This window comes from Moschus berezovskii, chromosome 25, assembly GCF_049115385.1.
Source record: "Moschus berezovskii isolate FMDL1 chromosome 25, NW_MosBer_1.0, whole genome shotgun sequence".
NCBI lineage: Eukaryota > Metazoa > Chordata > Mammalia > Artiodactyla > Moschidae > Moschus > Moschus berezovskii.
In genome coordinates this window covers 25,351,567-25,371,725 of record NC_142484.1, presented here as the reverse complement: position 1 = coordinate 25,371,725, position 20,159 = coordinate 25,351,567, and the positions used below count along the sequence as shown (strand labels likewise).

At 42.5% G+C, this 20,159-nt stretch overlaps 1 protein-coding gene across 1 annotated transcript in view; it reads right to left on the bottom strand.

Moving 5' to 3' along the window:
• NELL1 (neural EGFL like 1) overlaps positions 1 to 20,159 on the bottom strand; it is a 964,969-nt gene that overhangs the window by 331,328 nt on the left and 613,482 nt on the right. The window contains exon 13 of the mRNA XM_055416043.2: positions 16,007 to 16,129. Within this exon, the coding sequence (XP_055272018.2) occupies positions 16,007 to 16,129 (123 nt within the window). The remainder of the gene's footprint in view (positions 1 to 16,006; positions 16,130 to 20,159) is intronic.

Below are 20,159 nucleotides of genomic sequence, written 5' to 3'. Positions count from 1 at the left end.
CCATGTAAGAAAAGAAGCATGTACCACATCGAGATCTGGCTCATGCAAACCTCCCACATAGGACCTAATTCTCTTTCCCCACCTGCTGATGGAATGGTGAGAATTCTGAGAACCAAGAAGAAGCCACAGCTACAAGAGGGGAGGTGAGTGGGCCCCTGTATTGCTGTGTGGAGCATGACCTCCACTCGCCACCACTTCTTAGTGTGTGATAAGTAAGAACTTACTATTTTGAAACTACTGAAATTCTCAAGCTTGTCTCTGACAGAGGCTACTACTGTGTCCTAACCTCATACAAGCAGTTTCACATGTTAGCCCTACTACCTGCCAGTTTTCCCTAATATTTAGGAGCTAAGGGTGAGAAAAATTTGAAAATGTCATTCTATCTATTAGCAAATAAGGAAACGAGTAACAAGAGATAGTTTGGTTCATTATCACAGGACAAGGTATAACACAGATGTCCTGGAAAATAAACATCCATGTATAAATTCAGTTCATGGAGTCACAAAGAGCCGGACACAACTTAGCAACTGAAAAGCAATAACAATGTATAAATGAGAAGATTGGGAAAGAGAAACAGAAGAAAGAGAAACCAAACTCAGTTTGCTTGAGTTGGAAGATAGTTGGATTTTAGGGACTAAGTTTTTCAGCAGTTGTCAACAGAGCTCAATTACTCTCCCAGGAACATATCTAACTTTACTCTAGAAAACAAAGAGTGGCATGCATGAAGCTGAAATGAAGAAATGCATCCTTGCATTGGAAATAGGGTGAGACAGAACTATGGAAGCAGGCAAGAGAGAACCTCAGTACGTTCTCCTGGTCAGTATGAGTTTGGCATCCCACAAAAATCCTGTCGAGGAAGAATCACAGTGACCAAATCCTGCTGACATTTGCACACTCTTTGTAAATGTTTTTCAATTAATCCTTTGTCTTAATAAGGATCTGAATTGGCTTCCAGCTCAAGATGGTAGAGTAGACAGACGTGTACTCACCTCCTCCTGTGAGGGCACCAAAATTACAACTAGCTGTTGAACCATCGACAGGAGGACACTGGAGCCCACCAAGAAGAGACACCTCACGTCCAAAGACAGAGAAGCCGCAGCAAGATGGGAGGAAGGGCACAATCTCGATGAAATCAAATCCCATACTGGCAGTGTAGGTGACCCACAAACCGGAGACAACAATAGCAAAGAAGTTCTCCCACTTGCTAAGGTTCCCTCCCGTTGTTACGGTTCTGAACCTCACGCCAGGCTTCCCCGCCTGGATCTGACAAAGGGACTGGGAATCCCCAGGGATTTGATTACAAGTCTTCCACAGCTCTGGGGGAAACAGGAACTCCAGTCTTGGAGGGCACAAGCAAAATCTTATGCTCACCAAGACCCAGAGGAAAGGAGCAGTGACCCCACAGGAGATGGAATGGAAACCGCCTGCTAGGGCTGGAGAGCCTCTGTGGAGTGTGCGTGGGCAGCGGCTCACCGCAGGGACGGTGGCTCTGGCAGCAGCAGGCCTGGAAGGTCCACCTTGGCATGAACACTCTGGGAGGTTGCCATTAACCCTACCCGAGAGCCCACAGACCCCAGGGCTGGATCGCCTCAGGCCTAACAATTAACAGGGAGGGAATGAAACCCCACCCATCAGCAGGTAATTGGATTAAAGCTTTTCTGAGGAAGACCCTGCCCACCAGAGCAAGACCCAGTTTTTTTCACCACCAGTCCCGCCCATCAGGAAGCTTACACAAGCCTCGTAGCCTCATCCATCATAGGGCAGACAGGAGAAGCACAGTCCCACAGCAGCCAAAACAAAAACCATATTATAGAAAGTTAATCACAATGAAAAAAAAACAGAAAGTTACGTCTCAGCTGAAGGGACAAGACAAAACCACAGAAAAACAAGTAAATGAAGTGGAGATAGGCAACCTTCCAGAAAAAGAATTCAGAATAATGATAGTGAAGATGATCCAGGATCCCGGGAAAAACATCTTCTTGCAGAAGATGCAAGAAATGTTTACCAAAGACCTACAAGAACCAACAGAGATGAAAGGACAAACACAACAGAGATGAATGTACAAAGTACAAACAGAGATGAATAATACACTAGAAGGAACTAATAGCAGAATAACTGAGGCAGAAAAATGGATAAATGAACTGGAGGACAGAATCATGGAAATCACTGTCATAGAATATAGAAAAAAAGGATGAAAAGAAATGAAGACAGCCTAACAGACCTCTGAGACAACTTTAAATGCACCAACATTTGCATTGTAGAAGTCCCATAAGAGGAAGAAAGAGAGAAAGGATCTGAGAAAATATTTGAAGAGAAAATAGCTGAAAACTTTTTGAACATGGGAAAGGAAATAGTCAAGTCCAGGAAGCAGAGAAAGTCCCAGGCAGGATAAACCCAAGGAGGAACACACTAAGACACATAGTAATCAAAGTGGCAAAAATTAAGGACAAAGATAAAATATTAAAAATAAAAAAAACAACAAGGGGAAAATGACAAATAACATACAAGGGAGTTCCCATCAGTTTATCAGCTGATTTCTCAATAGAATCTCAAGCCAGAAGGCAATGGCACGATATATTTCAGGTGATCAAAGGGAAGGACCTACAACCAAGAATACTCTGCCCAGAAAGACTCTCCTTCAGATCTGATGAAGAAATCAAGTTTTCCAAACAAGCAAAAACTGAGACAATTCAGTACCACCAAACCAGCTTTAAAACAAATGCTAAAGAAACTTCTCTAGGAAGGAACCACAAGAGAAGAAAAGACCTATAGAAAATAAACCCAAACAATTAAGAAAATGTTAACAGGAACATACATGTCAATATTTACCTTAAATGGAAAGGACTAAAGAACCAACCAAAAGGAATAGACTAGCTGGGTGGATGAAAACATGTGCATATGCACTTTCATTTACCACAGCACCCTGCTTGACCTCCCAAATCATATATAATTATCTTTTATTTTTAAGTTAATTATGTTCCCATTAAGGTCTGCAATTCTAAGTATCTTCTATTTTTCATCTGGCTATTGTTTTTGAAAACTAATAAAAATCTTTCACAACTGTGATTATGTAGCTATTACTTAATATCATTGCTTCATGATTGATGCTTTTGAACTGTGGTGTTGGAGAAGACTCTTGAGAGTCCCTTGGACAGCAATAAAATCAAACCAGTCCATCATAAAGGAAATCAGTCCTGGATATTCATTGGAAGGACTGATGCTGAAGCTGAAACTCCAATCCTTTGGCCACCTGATGCAAAGAACTGGCTCATTGGAAAAGACCCTGATGCTGGGAAAGATGGAAGGTGGGAAGAGAAGGGGATGACAGAGGATGAGATGGTTGGATGGCATCACAGACTCAATGGATATGAGTTTGAGTAAGCTCTGGGAGTTGGTGATGGCCAGGGAAACCAGGTGTGCTGCAGCCCATGGGGTTGCAGAGTCGGACATGACTGAGTGAATGAACTGATTATGATTGGTCAACAAGAAAATAATAGAACGCTCTATCACCAAGACTATGATTTAATAGGAAAACCTGTAATCACTTTTTAAAATCCAGATGCATATCAGAACTATCTTGAAATCTTTTGAAGAATACAAATGCCCAGGTATTGCTTTCTTTTCTCCAGAGCTCCAGATGTTTCTAATGAGCAGTCATGTTTAAAAACAATTGGACTATATCATGATCTTTTACTTTCATCTAGTTTGCTTCACTTTTTCTATTTCATATTCAATGATCCCATTTCATTTAATTTGCTTTCTAATTTCTCCATCTATTCTTTTTTTTTCCTGATGTTCTTTCTCAAGCTTTTATGAAGCATAGTAGAAAAGCTTTTGTATGCATAAATATAAAAATATATAAAATACATATTTTAGAAAACTTACGAATTTTTGCCTAACTAAAAATCTATGATATTTTTATTCTACTTGTTTGACTTAGTATGAACAGAACACTATATTTCTAACTAAAACACAGATATGCAACAAGCAACAAAGGTTTGCTACGTAGCACAGGGAACTACAGTCAATAATTTGTAATAACCTATACTGAAAAATAATTTATGTGTATATTATATCTGAATCACTTTGCTGTGTACCTGAAACACTGTAAGTCAACTATACTTCAATAAAATATATATAAATATTTTGATCTGAATCAATATAAGCCTCTAAAGTAACATTAAGAAGTTTCTGGGCCAAGTAGACCAAGCATCAGAAACTGTTCTAGGCTCCTGACTGTTTAGCTTTCACAATGCAATAGTCATTAAGAAGAATCAGATCTATGCATACTAATCTTGCCTTAAAATATAGCATCCATCCAGGTACTAGACTTCTTCAGTTCTACAAAAGGTAAATGCCCTTTGTGTATATTCTGAGCTGAGATGGGTATGCCAAGTATAGCTGGTGCCACCTATAAAAGTACCAGTTGTGAAATACTTTAGATATTTTGGAAATAATTGCTCCCCTAAACAGATCATCACCAAGGAGAGAGCCTACAGATCTTTCCATAGCGTTGTCTGAAGGAAGTCTCCTGGCCCGTTGAGAATTGTTCCTTAGGAAAGAAAGACAATCTTATCTTGATTTTGCAACAGAAAGTCAATGTTCAGTAGCCTGTTTTAAAATAAAATCGACTGATATATATTCATATGTCTTTGCTAATCTCATGAGTCATTTCGGATGTGACAGTTATGGATAAGAAACAGCTATGTAACTCACCAAAGTGCAACCTCAAAATGCACTCAAAAGAATCAACACTTGTCTAAGTGTCAGATTTCCACCCCCTCTGAGATACAAGCTGGTTTAGCGTGTATCCCTTAAGCCCCTAGGGATGCCGTTTTGTCTACTGGACTGTAAACTTTAAAAGGTAAGCTCTGACTTTGGTAAGTGATGGAAAGTGCTTTAAGTGCATCCAGGAGACTCTTTTTTGCCCAAGAAAAAATGCACTTGAAGGGAGAGGCTATGAAAAGACTATATCAAGGTCTTCCTTGTTAAGTCAAAATAACACAACCAGTATTTTGCACCTTGCACCACACAAACTTCCCTTTTGTATCTGTCTTCTTAATGCACCACTGCTCATTTCAAGACTGCAATACAGCTTCTGTCTCTTTCTGCCTTTCTTTATCAAGCTGATGAACATAATGCCTCTTGAAAGCTTAAACTATACAATCAATTCTATTTTCAAGCTCCAGTCTCATCTTTTATAGGAAGCATTATTGAAATTTTAAGCATAATAATACATTCGTGGGCCTAGAGACTCTTCCCTCTCTTTTAGAATTAAATCACTATTATACAGCATTCTTCTTGCTCCCCTTAAGGACTGTAATACATACATACAGATCTAAACTTAGTAACAGTCCTTGGTAAGAATTTTCATGCCAGTGAGTTTACAAATAAGGCTGAAGTTATTTTAGTGCTGCTTAACTCTGCAGTACTGATGCCACAATACTCATGCAACTTATTGATACTTATTATCAATCTAGTTTTATTAGCAATCATATTAAAGCATCCGAAATAGGTTAGCTTTTCTGGAGGTGGAACAGTGGAGGTGACAGAGTCTTTGTCACGCTTTCTTCTCCAGCCCTCAGGAAGGAATGGCAGTGGAATGATTGTTTTCAGTTTCTGCATTTCCATACCCAAGTAATAGCTTTTTTCTTCATGAGAATAAGTGTCTGTGTGGCAAGTGTGATGAAGACTGGATCATGCGTGCCCCTAAGACCATGTTCCCAGCACAATGCAAGTCACCTCTTCTCTCAGGTCTCCTACACTCAGGCACAGTAAGATCCCCAGAACTTCCCACCTCTGTGCCGTCAGGACTCTGCATCCTCTCTTCCAGCTCCTCCCCCCACAACTGACACAGTAGGAGAGGGTGACCCTGAAATGGGGCCCGACGATCCCAGAGAGCCCAAGGTACAGGCCACACTCTGATTCCCTCGCTGACCCACATCTATTTTCTCCTGAATTGAAACTGTAGGAAGGGAGAGGACAATGGTGACACTCTAAACCTCCAACATGCACTCAGAGTAAAAAAAAAAAAAAAAAAAAAACTCCATTTTTATGGAGCAAAGTGATCTCAAGTTTATCTATAGTTGAAAGTTAAATGAGCACCAAAGAAAAGGATTCCATGCTGTCTGGGACCTCACAGTGGAATACTAACCTGTCTTCTGAATGTTTTCCATTGCTCACGTAAAGCCAGGACACAGTATGAAAAGGGAATGCCCCCTCCAAAAGCACATGACACATGGGGATGGGTGGGTGGCTATGGAAATAGAAATTTCTCAGAACATGAAGGGCACAGCTGTATGCTTGGTAACCTGTCATATTTCCCTTATTACCTTGGTTCTCCAGCATGTTACATGCCTTCCAGCTCTAAACATAGCCCACGTTAGAATTGCAGAGTAAATAAGTGAACGAGTCAAAAAGAGGTCAAAAAAAGAGTTGTTGAAATAGATGGAAAAAAATAAATGAAAATGTTAACAGATGAAAAAAAATTAAAAAAGCAGCAGCAGCAGTCATACTTGGGCTGCTTAGTGTCTCTCAAAACAGGCTAAAGGATTTAATCATTTCTGGTATAATTATATTCAGTATCCACAAAACATTCAGTATTTATGGGGCAGTCAGTATCTGTAGGAATGAAACATAAAATAGAATAAATGAATTTTCTATGTACAACAGACAATGTCTTTGAACTTAAGTAGCAGGTCCATTGATGATTTTCTAAAACACTGAAACAGATATTACACAAGCACTGGATTTAAAATTTTAATTTTCCTTTGATTTTTTCACTGGTGGTCTAGATTTAGTAGTAATTAATATTAAAGCTACAAGAGCAGAGTTGATTTGTGTTAGATGAACTGGCCAAGTCTCATTTTGCATCATTACCTAATTACTGAGCACCCAGGAAGCACAAGGTCTTGAGGTGGCCTAACAAGTATGAACAGGATTTCAACTGGAATAAGAACAGGATGAACAAATTCATTCCAGGGTAATAAATGATCCCAAGGAGAGGAGAGGGGCATGAGGTCATCTGGCTGTTCTGTTAGGAGTGAGGTTAGTTAACTCACAAGCATGACTGGTGAGGAAATGGGGAAATGATATTTTAAGAGATGCTGCTGCTGCTGCTGCTAAGTCACTTCAGTCGTGTCTGACTCTGTGTGACCCCATAGACGGAAGCCCACCAGGCTCCCCCGTCCCTGGGATTCTCCAGGCAAGAACACTGGAGTGGGTTGCCATTTCCATCTCCAATGTGTGAAAGTGAAAAGTGAAAGTAAAGTCGCTCAGTCGTGTCCTACCCCTAGCGACCCCACGAACTGCAGCCTATTAGGCTCCTCCATCTATGGGATTTTCTAGGCAAGAGGCAGCCAAGCTGTCATAGGGTCTTGAGTGCCTTGCTGAAGAGTTTAGGCTTTACTCCAAAGAACTCAGAAATATACTCACAATCCTCATCAATTTATCAATATGAATGTGTTTTTACAAATAGCCTTGGGTTTAAATGGGTCAAAGTGAAGTGAAGTCACTCAGTCGTGTCCGACTCTTTGCAACCCCATGGACTGTGGCCTACCAGGCTCCTCCATCCATGGGATTTTCCAGGCAAGAGTGCTGGAGTGAGTTGCCATTTCCTTCTCCAGGGGGTCTTCCTGACCCAGGGATTGAATCCAGGTCTCCCGCATTGCGGGTACACGCTTAATCATCTGAGCCACCAGGGAAGTTCCCCAAATGGGTCAAACTATCCCACGAAATCATTCAATCTTGCCTTGAACCATTCTTGCCAACATCTTGTCCGCAGACCTGAGGGCAGACTTCTAGACTGAGATCTTCCTGACTTCTTCCTCATTCTGTTAACCACATTTCAAAACTCTGTCTAGAATACTCTAAGTACTTTTGCCAAAGGCTTTCCTAGTCCCCTTGCTATTTTCCTTCAAAATCTTTGAATATCACTTCTCTGATTCACAGCCTAGCAGTTGACCAATTTTTATAATCTTCAGTGATATGTTATTAAAACAATTCTCCTTTTATTCTTCCTCTCCTTTCCTTTCATGTTGCCTTCAAGTCTCTGAAAGCATCTTTGTGCATGTGAGATACGTCTATTATTTATTAAATCAGGACTTCATTTACATCTTTAGTGTGAGGGGTCATACCAACCTTTCTGTCTATATCAAACCTTCTCTGGCCTTCTGCTCCCGACTGTGTATCTTTCTTGTACAATTGATCCAGCATCCCCTCAAACAGAAATTTCTAGAAGCAGCCCCTCTGCACATGCACTTCAATGCAAGCATGCTCATAATAAATGAGTTTGGAGTACCATGACATTCTGAAGTGCCTTACGAATTCACCTATGTTGCAGAAACTTCTACAGTGAATTGAATTTTATTGCAAAGATTTCCTTTGAAAGTCAGTCATCCATTAGCAATAAGACTCAACATTAAAGTCAGTTTGCACATCTACCTGTGGGAGCAATGAGTTCCTCAAGCTTGGGGTAAGGCTCTAGAAGCTAGGTACACCTCTGTGTCCCAGGTGGACTTTCACTTCCTTGTAAAATCTTCTAGACAAACAAGTGCATGTTCCAACAGAAAGGCATCTTCACGTGTTTTTCATCAGGTCTGATCGCCGAAGAATTGATGCTTTTGAACTGTGGTGTTAGAGAAGACTCTTGAGAGTCCCTTGTACCGCAAGGAGATCCAACCAGTCCATTTTAAGGGAGATCGATCCTGGATGTTCATTGGAAGGACTGATGCTAAAGCTGAAACTGCAATACTTTGGCTACCTCATGCGACGAGTTGACTCACTGGAAAAGACTCTGATGCTGGGAAAGGTTGGGGGCGGGAGGAGAAGGGGATGACCGAGAATGAGATGGCTGGATGGCATCACCGACTCTGTGGACATGAGTTTGAGTGAACTCCGGGAGTTGGTGATGGACAGGGAGGCCTGGCGTGCTGTGATTCATGGGGTCGCGGAGAGTCGGACACGACTGAACTGAACTGAACTGAACTCTTGAGCAGTATAACATGCTTAGTTCTGTGCTAAATACTGATTAAACAGAGAGGCACAGCCAGGACCTCCAAATCAAGAGATGAGTCAACAGGCAACGGCAGCAGGAGATTACCAATAGTGTTTAAAGGGTTTCTTTGGAGCACAGAAGAGGGGTGCTCACCCAGACTGAGACCAAGGTGGGCTTCTTGAAGTTAGAAGACTAGGAAAAACAAAGTCACATTGCCACAAAATAGAAAGTACTTAAAGAGCCCCTTTATCATGCATCGAACATGGACTGGCAATTCGTTTCACATATGATACATGGTGCTCGGGGCTGGTGCACTGGGATGACCCAGAGGGATGGGATGCGGAGGGAGGTGGGTGGGGGGTACAGGATGGGGAACACATGTACACCCATGGCGGATTCATGTCAATGTATGGCAAGACAAATACAATATTTTAAAGTATTTAGCCTCCAAAAAATTAATTAATTAAAAAAAACAAAGAGCCCCTTCAGTTCAGTTCAGTTCAGTCACTCAGTCATGTCTGACTCTTTGCGACCCCATGAGTCACAGCACGCCAGGCCTCCCTGTCCATCACCAACTCCCAGAGTTCACTCAAACTCATGTCCACAGAGTCGGTGATGCCATCCAGCCATCTCATTCTCGGTCGTCCCCTTCTCCTCCCGCCCTCAACCTTTCCCAGCATCAGAGTCTTTTCCAGTGAGTCAACTTGTCGCATGAGGTGGCCAAAGTATTGGAGTTTCAGCTTTAGCATCAGTCCTTCCAACGAACACCCAGGATCAATCTCCCTTAGAATGGACTGGTTGGATCTCCTTGCAGTACAAGGGACTCTCAAGAGTCTTCTCCAACACCACAGTTCAAATCATCAATTCTTCGGCGATCAGCTTTCTTTACATGGTTCAAAAATAGACACTGGGCAACAGGTGGCTAATTAATCTACTTCTCCAGAAAACAGAGGGCATTGTGGGGACACCAGGAGTGTGACACCAGTCCCTGTTTCCTGAAGTGCTGGTGGGTTTTGAGCAAGGGCATCACACTAGCTTTGGAACTGACTCTAGAAAGACTATTCCCACCAAGGAGATGGTTGTGGCAGATGAACAGATACTAAGAGAGTGAGCCAATAAAATTCCCACTTAACCCAATGGCTCTGATTTTTCACTTAAACAATTTTGAATTTTTAGAAGTGGCTCTCTGCCTATCTTTCATTTAATAAAGGTAAACTGGAAACACAAACATTTTGCCACGTCTTAATAGAAATTCTTGGTGGATTCGGGGGTGGGGGAGGGAGGTACTTCTTTTCCATTTATCCGATTTCCTAGGAGTCATTTCCCCTTGGCCTCTTGCCCCTTCTTCCCTGCTGCTAAGTCGCTTAGCGACTTAGTGTCTGACTCTTAGCGTCCCCATGGACTGCAGCCTACCAGACTCCTCCATCCATGGTATTTTCCAAGCAAGAATACTGGAGAGGGGTGCCATTGCCTTCTCCAGCCCCTTCCTCTCATTTCCCCCCAACTGTTGATGAGTGGAGAGAGGAACTGGACATGTGCAGTCTAGTTCTCACCTCACTGTTGCTCTAGGAGTCAGGAGACTCACCGGATACACCCTTTCTGAGTTGTGGCTCCTGCCCTAAACTGCACGGGAAGCCTTAGTAGAGATCCTCCATGAAGTGCCCTGGTGCAGTAGTTACTGGTTGCATAAATTGGCCTAATTTTGGTGTTCAGTATTATGAATACTATTGTCATACACATAAGCCATGTTCTCTGGCATCATCTTTACCAATATTCATATTAACACTTCAGTCTCCACTGGCTTGATTTCTTCATCTGCCTCCTAACTGATTCTCAATGCAGCTGGGGAAAACAAGGGTGTCATTTTTAGGCTCTCCTCAAACCCTGACAGTTTTCATAATAAATTAATGCATTGATCCTCGAGAGATTAACCATCTCAGGTATGCCAATATGGCCAGTGTTTTGAACCTACAAAACATAGGATCTGACTCTCAGCGACATGGACAAACCAGAAGCCAGACTGCAACAAGGGTATGAAGCCAACTCACAAAGCAGCAGCAAGGAGACAGAAGGGGCAAGTTCCCACAGCAGCCCAGCTCCTGGACACCTGATCCTGGGTCCCAGGCGCCATTTTGATTCAGGTTCTATGACCCGCCTGGAAAGCTCACTAATACTGATAGACAGGTGTGACTTCACAAGCATGGAACCAGCATAGCTGCACAGAACCCCCAATTCAGAAGGGACTGGGAATTCATGTTCTGTGGTCCCCATCTTCAAGTTTTTAATAATTACATCTTTGAATTTAATCTTTCTAAGTGAGGTTCAATGGGACAGAGGACCACATGTCGGGACTGCCCAGCACAACTCCCACTTCTTCCTCCCTCTCCAGGATGGGTTCTCAGCTCTGTGTTCCCCAGTCCCTGAGAGCAGTGACAACTGCCACCCTGTTTCTCCAGCAGGGTCCTGCACACAGACACGGGGAGGGCGGGGCTTGGATACGCAGGCTCTGGGTGTTTCCACTGGAGCATGGTCATGCCACCCCCAGCCCCCAGCAGGCAGCGTGCAGGCGCAGTCCTCAGTGATCCAGGGACCCAGTGGGGAGACTACAGTCCCCTGGGCTGCCCATTGGCTGTGGATTGGGGCAGTGGGCTCGAGGGAAGGGCAGACAGCTGGCTCAGCTTCCCCATCCAGCACCTCGGTCAGCACCTCGGTCAGCGCACAGCACCTTGGTCAGCGCACATGGGAGCCCTACAGTCAGTGGCCAGGTGCATGTGCCAAGTGTGTGTGTAGGGGGTGGGCCTGAACTGTCTCTTGAGCTCTGCACTCACCCTAGGAGTATCACCATGGCTAAAGGAGTGACATTAAATAGTAAATAAAAACACCATGACAGGTTGAGGAAGAGACCCCAGAAGAGAGGCAAAAGCTATATGGTTTCATTCCTTTAAAGTCCAGATTTTTCCTACTTTTTTATAACAAGGATACCACACTCATCTTTCCCTGTGTTCTGCAAATTACAAGCCAGTCCTGCCAGGAGATTTCTCGGACCTGCAGTCAGTGGAGTCCTAACACATAACATGTCTTCCACACGGCTCTGTATTTTGAGTAACACTTTATAAGCCTCTTCCACATGAGACAGTACCATTTTGTAAATTGTTCAACTGGTTTGGAAGCATTTGCCCAAATCACCTTCCCAAACTGAATGGCAGAAGCTCTTTGGACCTTGTTTTGTTTGTCTCTGGCTCCTTTCGTGCCACAAGCTACACTCCAGACATAGAATTCACACTCACTGTATGTTTATGAAACCAGTGTCAATATTATCAGTCATTAAGACAAGAGTGTTTTCAAGTATCATCACATCTTGTCCAGCCCTAATGACAGACAAGCGAGAAGGCTTAGACTACCAGCAATTTATTAACAGCTGCCTGTTTAAGGCTACCTTCAGTTCTAGGTTAATGCGGGAGGGTGGAAGCAGATAAATACTCTCCCACAGACAACCCCAACCTTTACGTCCGGTTATATAAATCTGATTTGCAACAGTTTGCAAGTACTTTTTCCATTTAACCTCAAATGTCAAAATATTCAACAACAGATGCTGCATAGCTTAAATTCTTCTGTCTGTTTATCAAGAACGTGAACTTTAAAATATGGATTGTAGAAAAAAGGGGGGAAGAGACAGTACAATGAGAGTTTCTCGTTAAAGAGAGAGAGGAAGAGAAAGAAGGTGAGGGTGTGTGTGTGAAATGATCAACAGCCAGAGAGGAAGAGGAAGATGTAGGGGAGAGAGAATGAAAAGGAAGACAAATGGAAAGAAAAAGAAAGAGGAAGGGAAGGTCAGGGGGAGGAAAGAAACTAAAAGCAGTCACAATCCCTAGGTTTAATCAGATTCAGCTATGACTTATTCAAGATTCGCCCCTGAAAAAGGACAATGCCATCGACCTCCCCAGGTTATGGTGGGAATTAAATAAGAAAACATACACGAACACATCCACAAGGTGTCTTGCACATACTTGATGATTGTTGTTGAAGCTGGGAGACTATTTTTCCATCTCCATGAGAAAAACAAAACAAACCCAAACTCCTTACATGGGCATCAGTCACCAGGAAAGCCCATCTAAGAGAATTTTCACTAATTAGCATTGTTCAAGAAACAGTTGTCTGTGTTATGCTTGTTAATGGAAGTGTTAGCAGTGTTCATTTCTACCCAGATGTAGCCAATTCTGTGAACAACACCATGTCTAGGAAAGCTTTAAACATTAAAGAAAAAAAAATTAGTTAAAGCTGTCTGATTCTCCTGGCCCAACTCCCTCTATAAATGATTCCGTTACAAATGGAAAGCTCAATGGTAAAATGTATGGCTTGAAACAGATACATAGCTGGGTACCTCAGTCACAAGGTTGAGAATCAAGCCAACTCATGGACTGATTTGTCCTTGCCCTTTATCACTGTACCACCAACAATACTGTCTTCACTTTTATAGCATTTGATCGTTTAAAGCAGTGATATATATTCCTTTAATAATCGTTCGCAATAACACTACTGGATAAATGTTGAAGGTGATATTGACCCAATTGTAGGATGTAAAAATACAGAAGTGACAACCCACCAGTAAGGAAATCAGGCCTAAACCCCATCTCGCCAAGTCCTTTGTCAAATTTTTCATCTCCGCTGCAATGCCTCCCCACACAACACTGATGAAATGCAAGATTCTCCTGATTTTATTGAGGTTAACATGACTGACCATGAGAATTATGTTAAGAAAATTATTACCCCTAATTTATAATTTTTGGGGAAGATGTATTTTCAGAGTCTGTGGACACAAGGAATATTATTTGAACTCATATTTTTTGCAGTGGGGACTTTCAAATTCCACAACCTAGCACATATGGCAAGAGAGGGGCTGGCAAACTCTCACCTGGTGCAACCACTATCGTCTTATGAGGTAAGATCATTCTGAACAAAATGCATTAAGATCAGTTCCCTGTGTGGCCCCTCAGATTTACAGCGTTAGCTCACATGCACCAGCAGGGGCTTGATATTCCGTGGAATTATAACAATGTTTACAGTCCTTTTCTGTTTTGTTTTAGAAATATATTCAAGTGTTCTTTTAAAAACTGAGCACTAGTTTCTTTATTTGCCTCATGGAACTTTTTTAAAAACACACAAATATCATGTATATAAATCCCCACTAGAGGAGAGACAAACAATACTGAATTCATAGCAGTAAGTGAATGTTCTTTTTCACCTGTCCCCATGGTTAATAAGGTGAACAGTCTGCATGGTTGCCATGTCACTGGATTTACATAAATATACATACAGATATTTATAAATAATAAATTAGCCAAGTGGTGATACTATGTGTACCATCCTATAACCTGGTTTTATTTCTCTTTCTTTTTTTTCTCAGCAGTCTGCCTTTAGTATGGGTGTGTATATGTGTGGGCACATGTGTGTGTACACCTACATTCAGAATTTCAAACCACCGCGTTCTATTCCATGAAACAATACTGCAAATAAATTAAATCACTCCACTACTGCCAGACACTTGGGCTGTTTTTGGTTTTCAGTGACTACAAATAATGTAGCGAAAATATCCCTGTACATGCATTTTTTTTCTCCCTCAAAAGCATATACTTGGAACATATTTGAAGAAGTAAAATCAATGGAATCAGGAGAATCTCTCTAAGACCCTTCAGATTTACTTTAAAAGTAGATTGATTTTGTCAAATTGCCATTAAAAACTTTCACTTATTTACCTCTCAGTCTACATGAGGCTGTTTACCCAACCTCAATGAGACAGAATACAATCAATATAATAAAATTCTGCTCTAATCTAATGCATGAATATGGTGACTTAGACACTGTATATTATACCTCATCATCAGTATGTCATCTCTGCCGAAGAATACTGCTAGAGTGCTGTGCGTCCTTGAGTAAGTTACTTAACCTTTCTGTGTCTCAATATTGTGACCTCTAAAATGGGGAGAATAATACCAAAGGGTTATTTCCTGTTTTGTTTTGTTTTTAATATAGATCTTGCCGCTTTTTCAGTGTGGTGTCTATTTCCTCTTGGGCCGATTCAGTCAGTGAATGATCACTGATGCTTACAGTGTGCCAGGTACCATTCTAGTTGATGGGAGAAAAGCAGGGAGACATGATCAAGCAGTCACTCTCACAGAGCTTATGAGGAGAATAATACAGAAGCATAAACACATCGGTGTATAATGTTCTGAGAGGCTGGGTTAGTTAGGAAAAATATAGGAGAATATGGGACTGAGTAGTACTAGAGGTCTATTTCCGATCGAATGATCAGATTAAGTCTCTTAGGGTGGCAGAGACTTGGGCAGAGAACTGAAGGAAATGAGCATGGAGGCAGGGTGGGGGAGCCCAAGCACACAGCCTCAGATAGCAATGGGCTGGCATGTGCGGGAATAGCAAGGAATAAGGCGCTTGTACAGGGAGAGTTCAGGGGAGAGAAGAGAGAAAAGCTGAGAGGAGTCAGGAACCAGACTCTGACTGTTCCCACTAGACAGGAGGAGTAATGCAAATTTATCCTGAATGCAGACAAAAGCCAGAGCACTGGCCTCTGACTTGTTCCAAACACAGAGCGGGGCTGAAACTTTTAGCATCATATCCCAGCAGATACCTAGAGAATGGCCATGAGTGGGGTCCTCTTGCTGTCCGAGCAGGGCTCTCAGAGAACAGATGCCCACCTCAGCCACCAGCGTATCCATCACAAACACAAGCCAACAGACAAAGCTGGGGACAGCCATCAAGATACGGGACTATGCTCAACCCACAAGTACGTTTACTTCCTTCTAGCCCAAAGTCAGACTCAGAGCATTTTTATTCTTCTCTGATGCACAGTGCCCTTGCCCGCTGACCCCACCAGAGACAGGAACCCTGGTCTGGGTCAATCACCAGAAGGACACAAAGGTCCTGTGATAGGAGCGCCAATAGCCCAGGTAGGAAGGCCGCTCACAGGCAGCTTCACCCCTACAGCAACCAGCCTACCTCTGCAGATGGTCCCGTTGCCCACGTAGCCTGGTTTGCAGGTGCAGCTGTGTCCCTGGACAGTGTTGGTGCAGATGGCATTCTCATCGCAATTGTGCTGCCCGCTGCCACAGTCGTCGTGCTCTGTTTGCAGGGGAAGAAAGAGAGACACCTTTTCATAAGTTGGAATCTCTGACGTTGGAAAAAGTAGCTGGAACTCACCAGGTAAGAATGAAAGTGACTGCCATGCATTGGGACCTTGAAATCTCAACAGCTCTAGAAGATGTTATGTTATTATCCTCACTTTGCATGCAAACAGACTATCAGAGAAGTCAAGAGATTTACCCAAGTGACAGTGATCCCTGAGGTCACTGCTTCTTCCATGGCTGCAAAGGTTTCTGCAGAGGCTCCAAAGTCAGGTTCTCAAGGGGTGGGGGAAGGGTGTTCAATTCTGCATCTTTTCTTACTCCTTGAAACATTTGACAATGTCTGAGGATATGTTTGGTTGTCGTGCTTTGAGAAAGGTGATGCTATTGGCATCCACTGGATGGAGGGCAGGGATGCTGCTAAGCGTTCAACAATATACAGGACAGCGCACCACAACAAAGAATTTGACCAGTCTGATATGTCAACAGTCCCAAGGCTGGGAAACCTTCCTGGAAGGTTGAGAAAAGAAAAGGAAAAGAAACACACCCACAGGAGAGAGGCCATGGCTTCTTTAGAACATGTTGGTTGGAAACCTTGGAAGCTTCCTGGGTAAAATCTGAAACTGGCCTTCATACAAAGAGAGCAAGGAGAGACCAAAGAAAGAGGCAGGCAATCCAGACTGCTAAACACAGATTTAATAAGCAAGGGGACTTACATATGAGTCTGGTATTGGGTGGGTGCAAGACCAGCAGATCTCTGCACTTGCCCACCAGAATCTTAAAAGTTATATTATATAGAGGCCTTAATGGGGTTCAATCATGTATTACATCCTGATGGTTTCAACAATACTTTGCTCTTTCAGGACTGTGTCCTTGAAACAGCTCTGACTGTGGGAATAGTGGCCAGAATATATATTACAAGGACAGGGATTTCATGTGGAGGTTCTGATTGCCAGGATTCAGCTCATGGTCCAACCATCTGTCACATCCTCTCAATATCCTTCTCCAAAAGAACAAGGAGGGTAAAACTAAAGAGGAAGACCCAGCAAATACAGCTTAGCAGAGAAGCACTAACCATTTTAACACGGTTCAGAATTTAACCACTGTGCTGATGCCTGATGTGTAGTAATATGGTTCAGTTCAGTTCAGTTCAGTCACTCAGTCGTGTCCGACTCTCTGCGACCCCATGAATCACAGCACGCCAGGCCTCCCTGTCCATCACCAACTCCCGGAGTTCACTCAAACTCATGTCCAGAGAGTCGGTGATGCCATTCAGCCATCTCATTCTCTGTCGTCCCCTTCTCCTCCCACCCCCAACCTTTCCCAGTATCAGAGTCTTTTCCAGTGAGTCAACTCGTCGCATGAGGTGGCCAAAGTACTGCAGTTTCAGCTTTAGCATCAGTCCTTCCAATGAACACCCAGTAATATGGTTACATATATACAAATAGTCACAGCATCCTTAATTCACAAGACACAGGGGAAAGTATATCTAGCACTACGAAATGGACTGAAAGATTCCAAGTTAGAAATCAAGATTTCACAGATAACTACACTCTCCCCTCATCACTAGGAAGTTTTTATATTCACCTAAATGACGCCTCTGTAAATAAATAATATGAGAATGTCCATGTCCTTTATTCCCTTTAACATCTGCTACTAATCCAAAATCACTGCGGATGCTGATTGCAGTCATGAAATTAAAAGACGCTTACTCCTTTCAAGGAAAGTTATGACCAACCTAGATAGTATATTAAAAAGCAGAGACATTACTTTGCCAACCAAGGTCCGTCTAGTCAAGGCTATGGTTTTTCCAGTGGTCATGTATGGATGTGAGAGTTGGACTGTGAAGAAGGCTGATCGTCGAAGAATTGATGCTTTTGAACTGTGGTGCTGGAGAAGACTCTTGAGAATCCCTTGGACTGCAAGGAGATCCAACCAGTCCATTCTAAAGGAGATCAATCCTGGGTGTTCATTCGAAGGACTGATGCTAAAGCTGAAACTCCAATACTTTGGCCACCTCATGCGAAGAGTTGACTCACTGGAAAAGACTCTGATGCTGGGAAGGACTGGGGGCGGGAGGAGAAGGGGACGACAGAGAATGAGATGGCTGGATGGCATCACCGACTCGATGGTCACGAGTTTGAGTGAACTCCGGGAGTTGGTGATGGACAGGGAGGCCTGGCGTGCTGTGATTCATGGGGTCGCAGAGAGTCAGTCACGACTGAGTGACTAAACTGAACTATGACTTAGAAAAATTTAGAAGAAAAATCAAGTAGGGTTATTGAAGTCATAAAAGACTATAAAACAAGAGTTGAAATCCCAGCTAGAAACCGCAAAGAAAACAACACTAACTGAACAAAACTAAACACTCAATATAGTTTTTTAAGCAAACTATTAGATCAATGTAGCAATCAAGTGAAATAATGTCTATCTTCATTAATTTTTTATTCTAAATTTCCTAACAGGAACTAGGTTAAAGAGTCCTAGAGAAAAGTTAAATTCTGCAAAGTAGAGCTGTTTCAGTCACCCACAAGCAATAAGGTCAAGTAGATACTTGCCCATTGCTCTAAACACCTTGCATTTTTCTAAAGAAAATTTTTCTTAAGACCAGAAGACCAACTCAAACTGTCAGAGAGACATGTGCACAGGTTAGCAAACAGTGTGAGGGGAGGAGATTTATGAAGACACACTTCTAGTCAGTGCTCAAGTCATCTTCAGGTTGTTCCAGAAATAGTAGAGCCTGTGAATGTCCAACCGCATTTACAGATCTAGCAAGCACCTCATATGTACAGGTGCAATACCAAAGACATTAGGAACTCACAAAAAGTCTAAGAATAAAGGATTAGACTCCAGGAGTTTTCAAGATACTTATTTAAATCCACTGAATAAATAATTATTAGAGTCTGTATTGGGAATGCAAATGAGTAGATATGGTCCCTGCTCACATGAACATTTTAATAGAGGTCACCAGACAGCAGTATGTCACTAACCAGAACACAAGGGAGAAGCGATAAGAGTTATAAGTAGGTGACCTTATACTTTATCATATAAACAGAACATATTTTAGAGTGAAAGAGGACTTTGCTAATAACTACACTGGAATAAGAGGCATAACTCAGAATGACGTAGGCAAAAGGCACGTGTGCTCATGTTTGCTAAGAGAAAGAAAGATAAACCAAAAAGAAGTTCACTGGAGGGAAGAAATGCCTTCTAATAGGCAGGAAAATCTTCTTGAAAGACACAGTATTTGAACTAGCCTTTTAAAAACGGTCATGGTTTTCTCAGCCAGAAATGCTCAAGAAGGGCTCTCCAGGTAAAACAACAGTGTGGAGAAATGTATGATTTATGCAACATTCCGAAAGTCTGGTCCATTGTTGTCTTTCCAGTCTCCAACCATCCCACTCCCATCATCAGCTTAATAAAGGCATACTTAACAAATAGAATTGAAAGATACTGAAAATGTACAATGTGATAATTTGATATACAGTCAGAAAGGATTATCCCATTGGGTTAATTAACACACCTATACTGCAAGGAGATCCAACCAGTCCATTCTAAAGGAGATCAATCCTGGATGTTCATTGGAGGGACTGATGCTAAAGCTGAAACTCCAATACTTTGGCCACCTCATGTGACGAGTTGACTCACTGGAAAAGACTCTGATGCTGGGAAAGGTTGGGGGTGGGAGGAGAAGGGGACGACGGAGAATGAGATGGCTGGATGGCATCACCGACTCTGTGGACATGAGTTTCAGTGTACTCCGGGAGTTGGTGATGGACAGGGAGGCCTGGCGTGCTGTGATTCATGATGTCGCGGAGAGTCGGACATGACTGAGCGACTGATCTGATCTGATCTGATCTGATCCTGTTATCACTGAGGAAGGCTTTCTTACCTCTGCTTGCTATTCTTGGGAACTCTGCATTCAAATGGGTTTATCTTTCCTTTTCTCCTTTGCTTTTCACTTTTCTTCTTTTCATAGCTATTTGTAAGCCCTCCTGAGACAGTCATTTTGTTTTTTTGCATTTCTT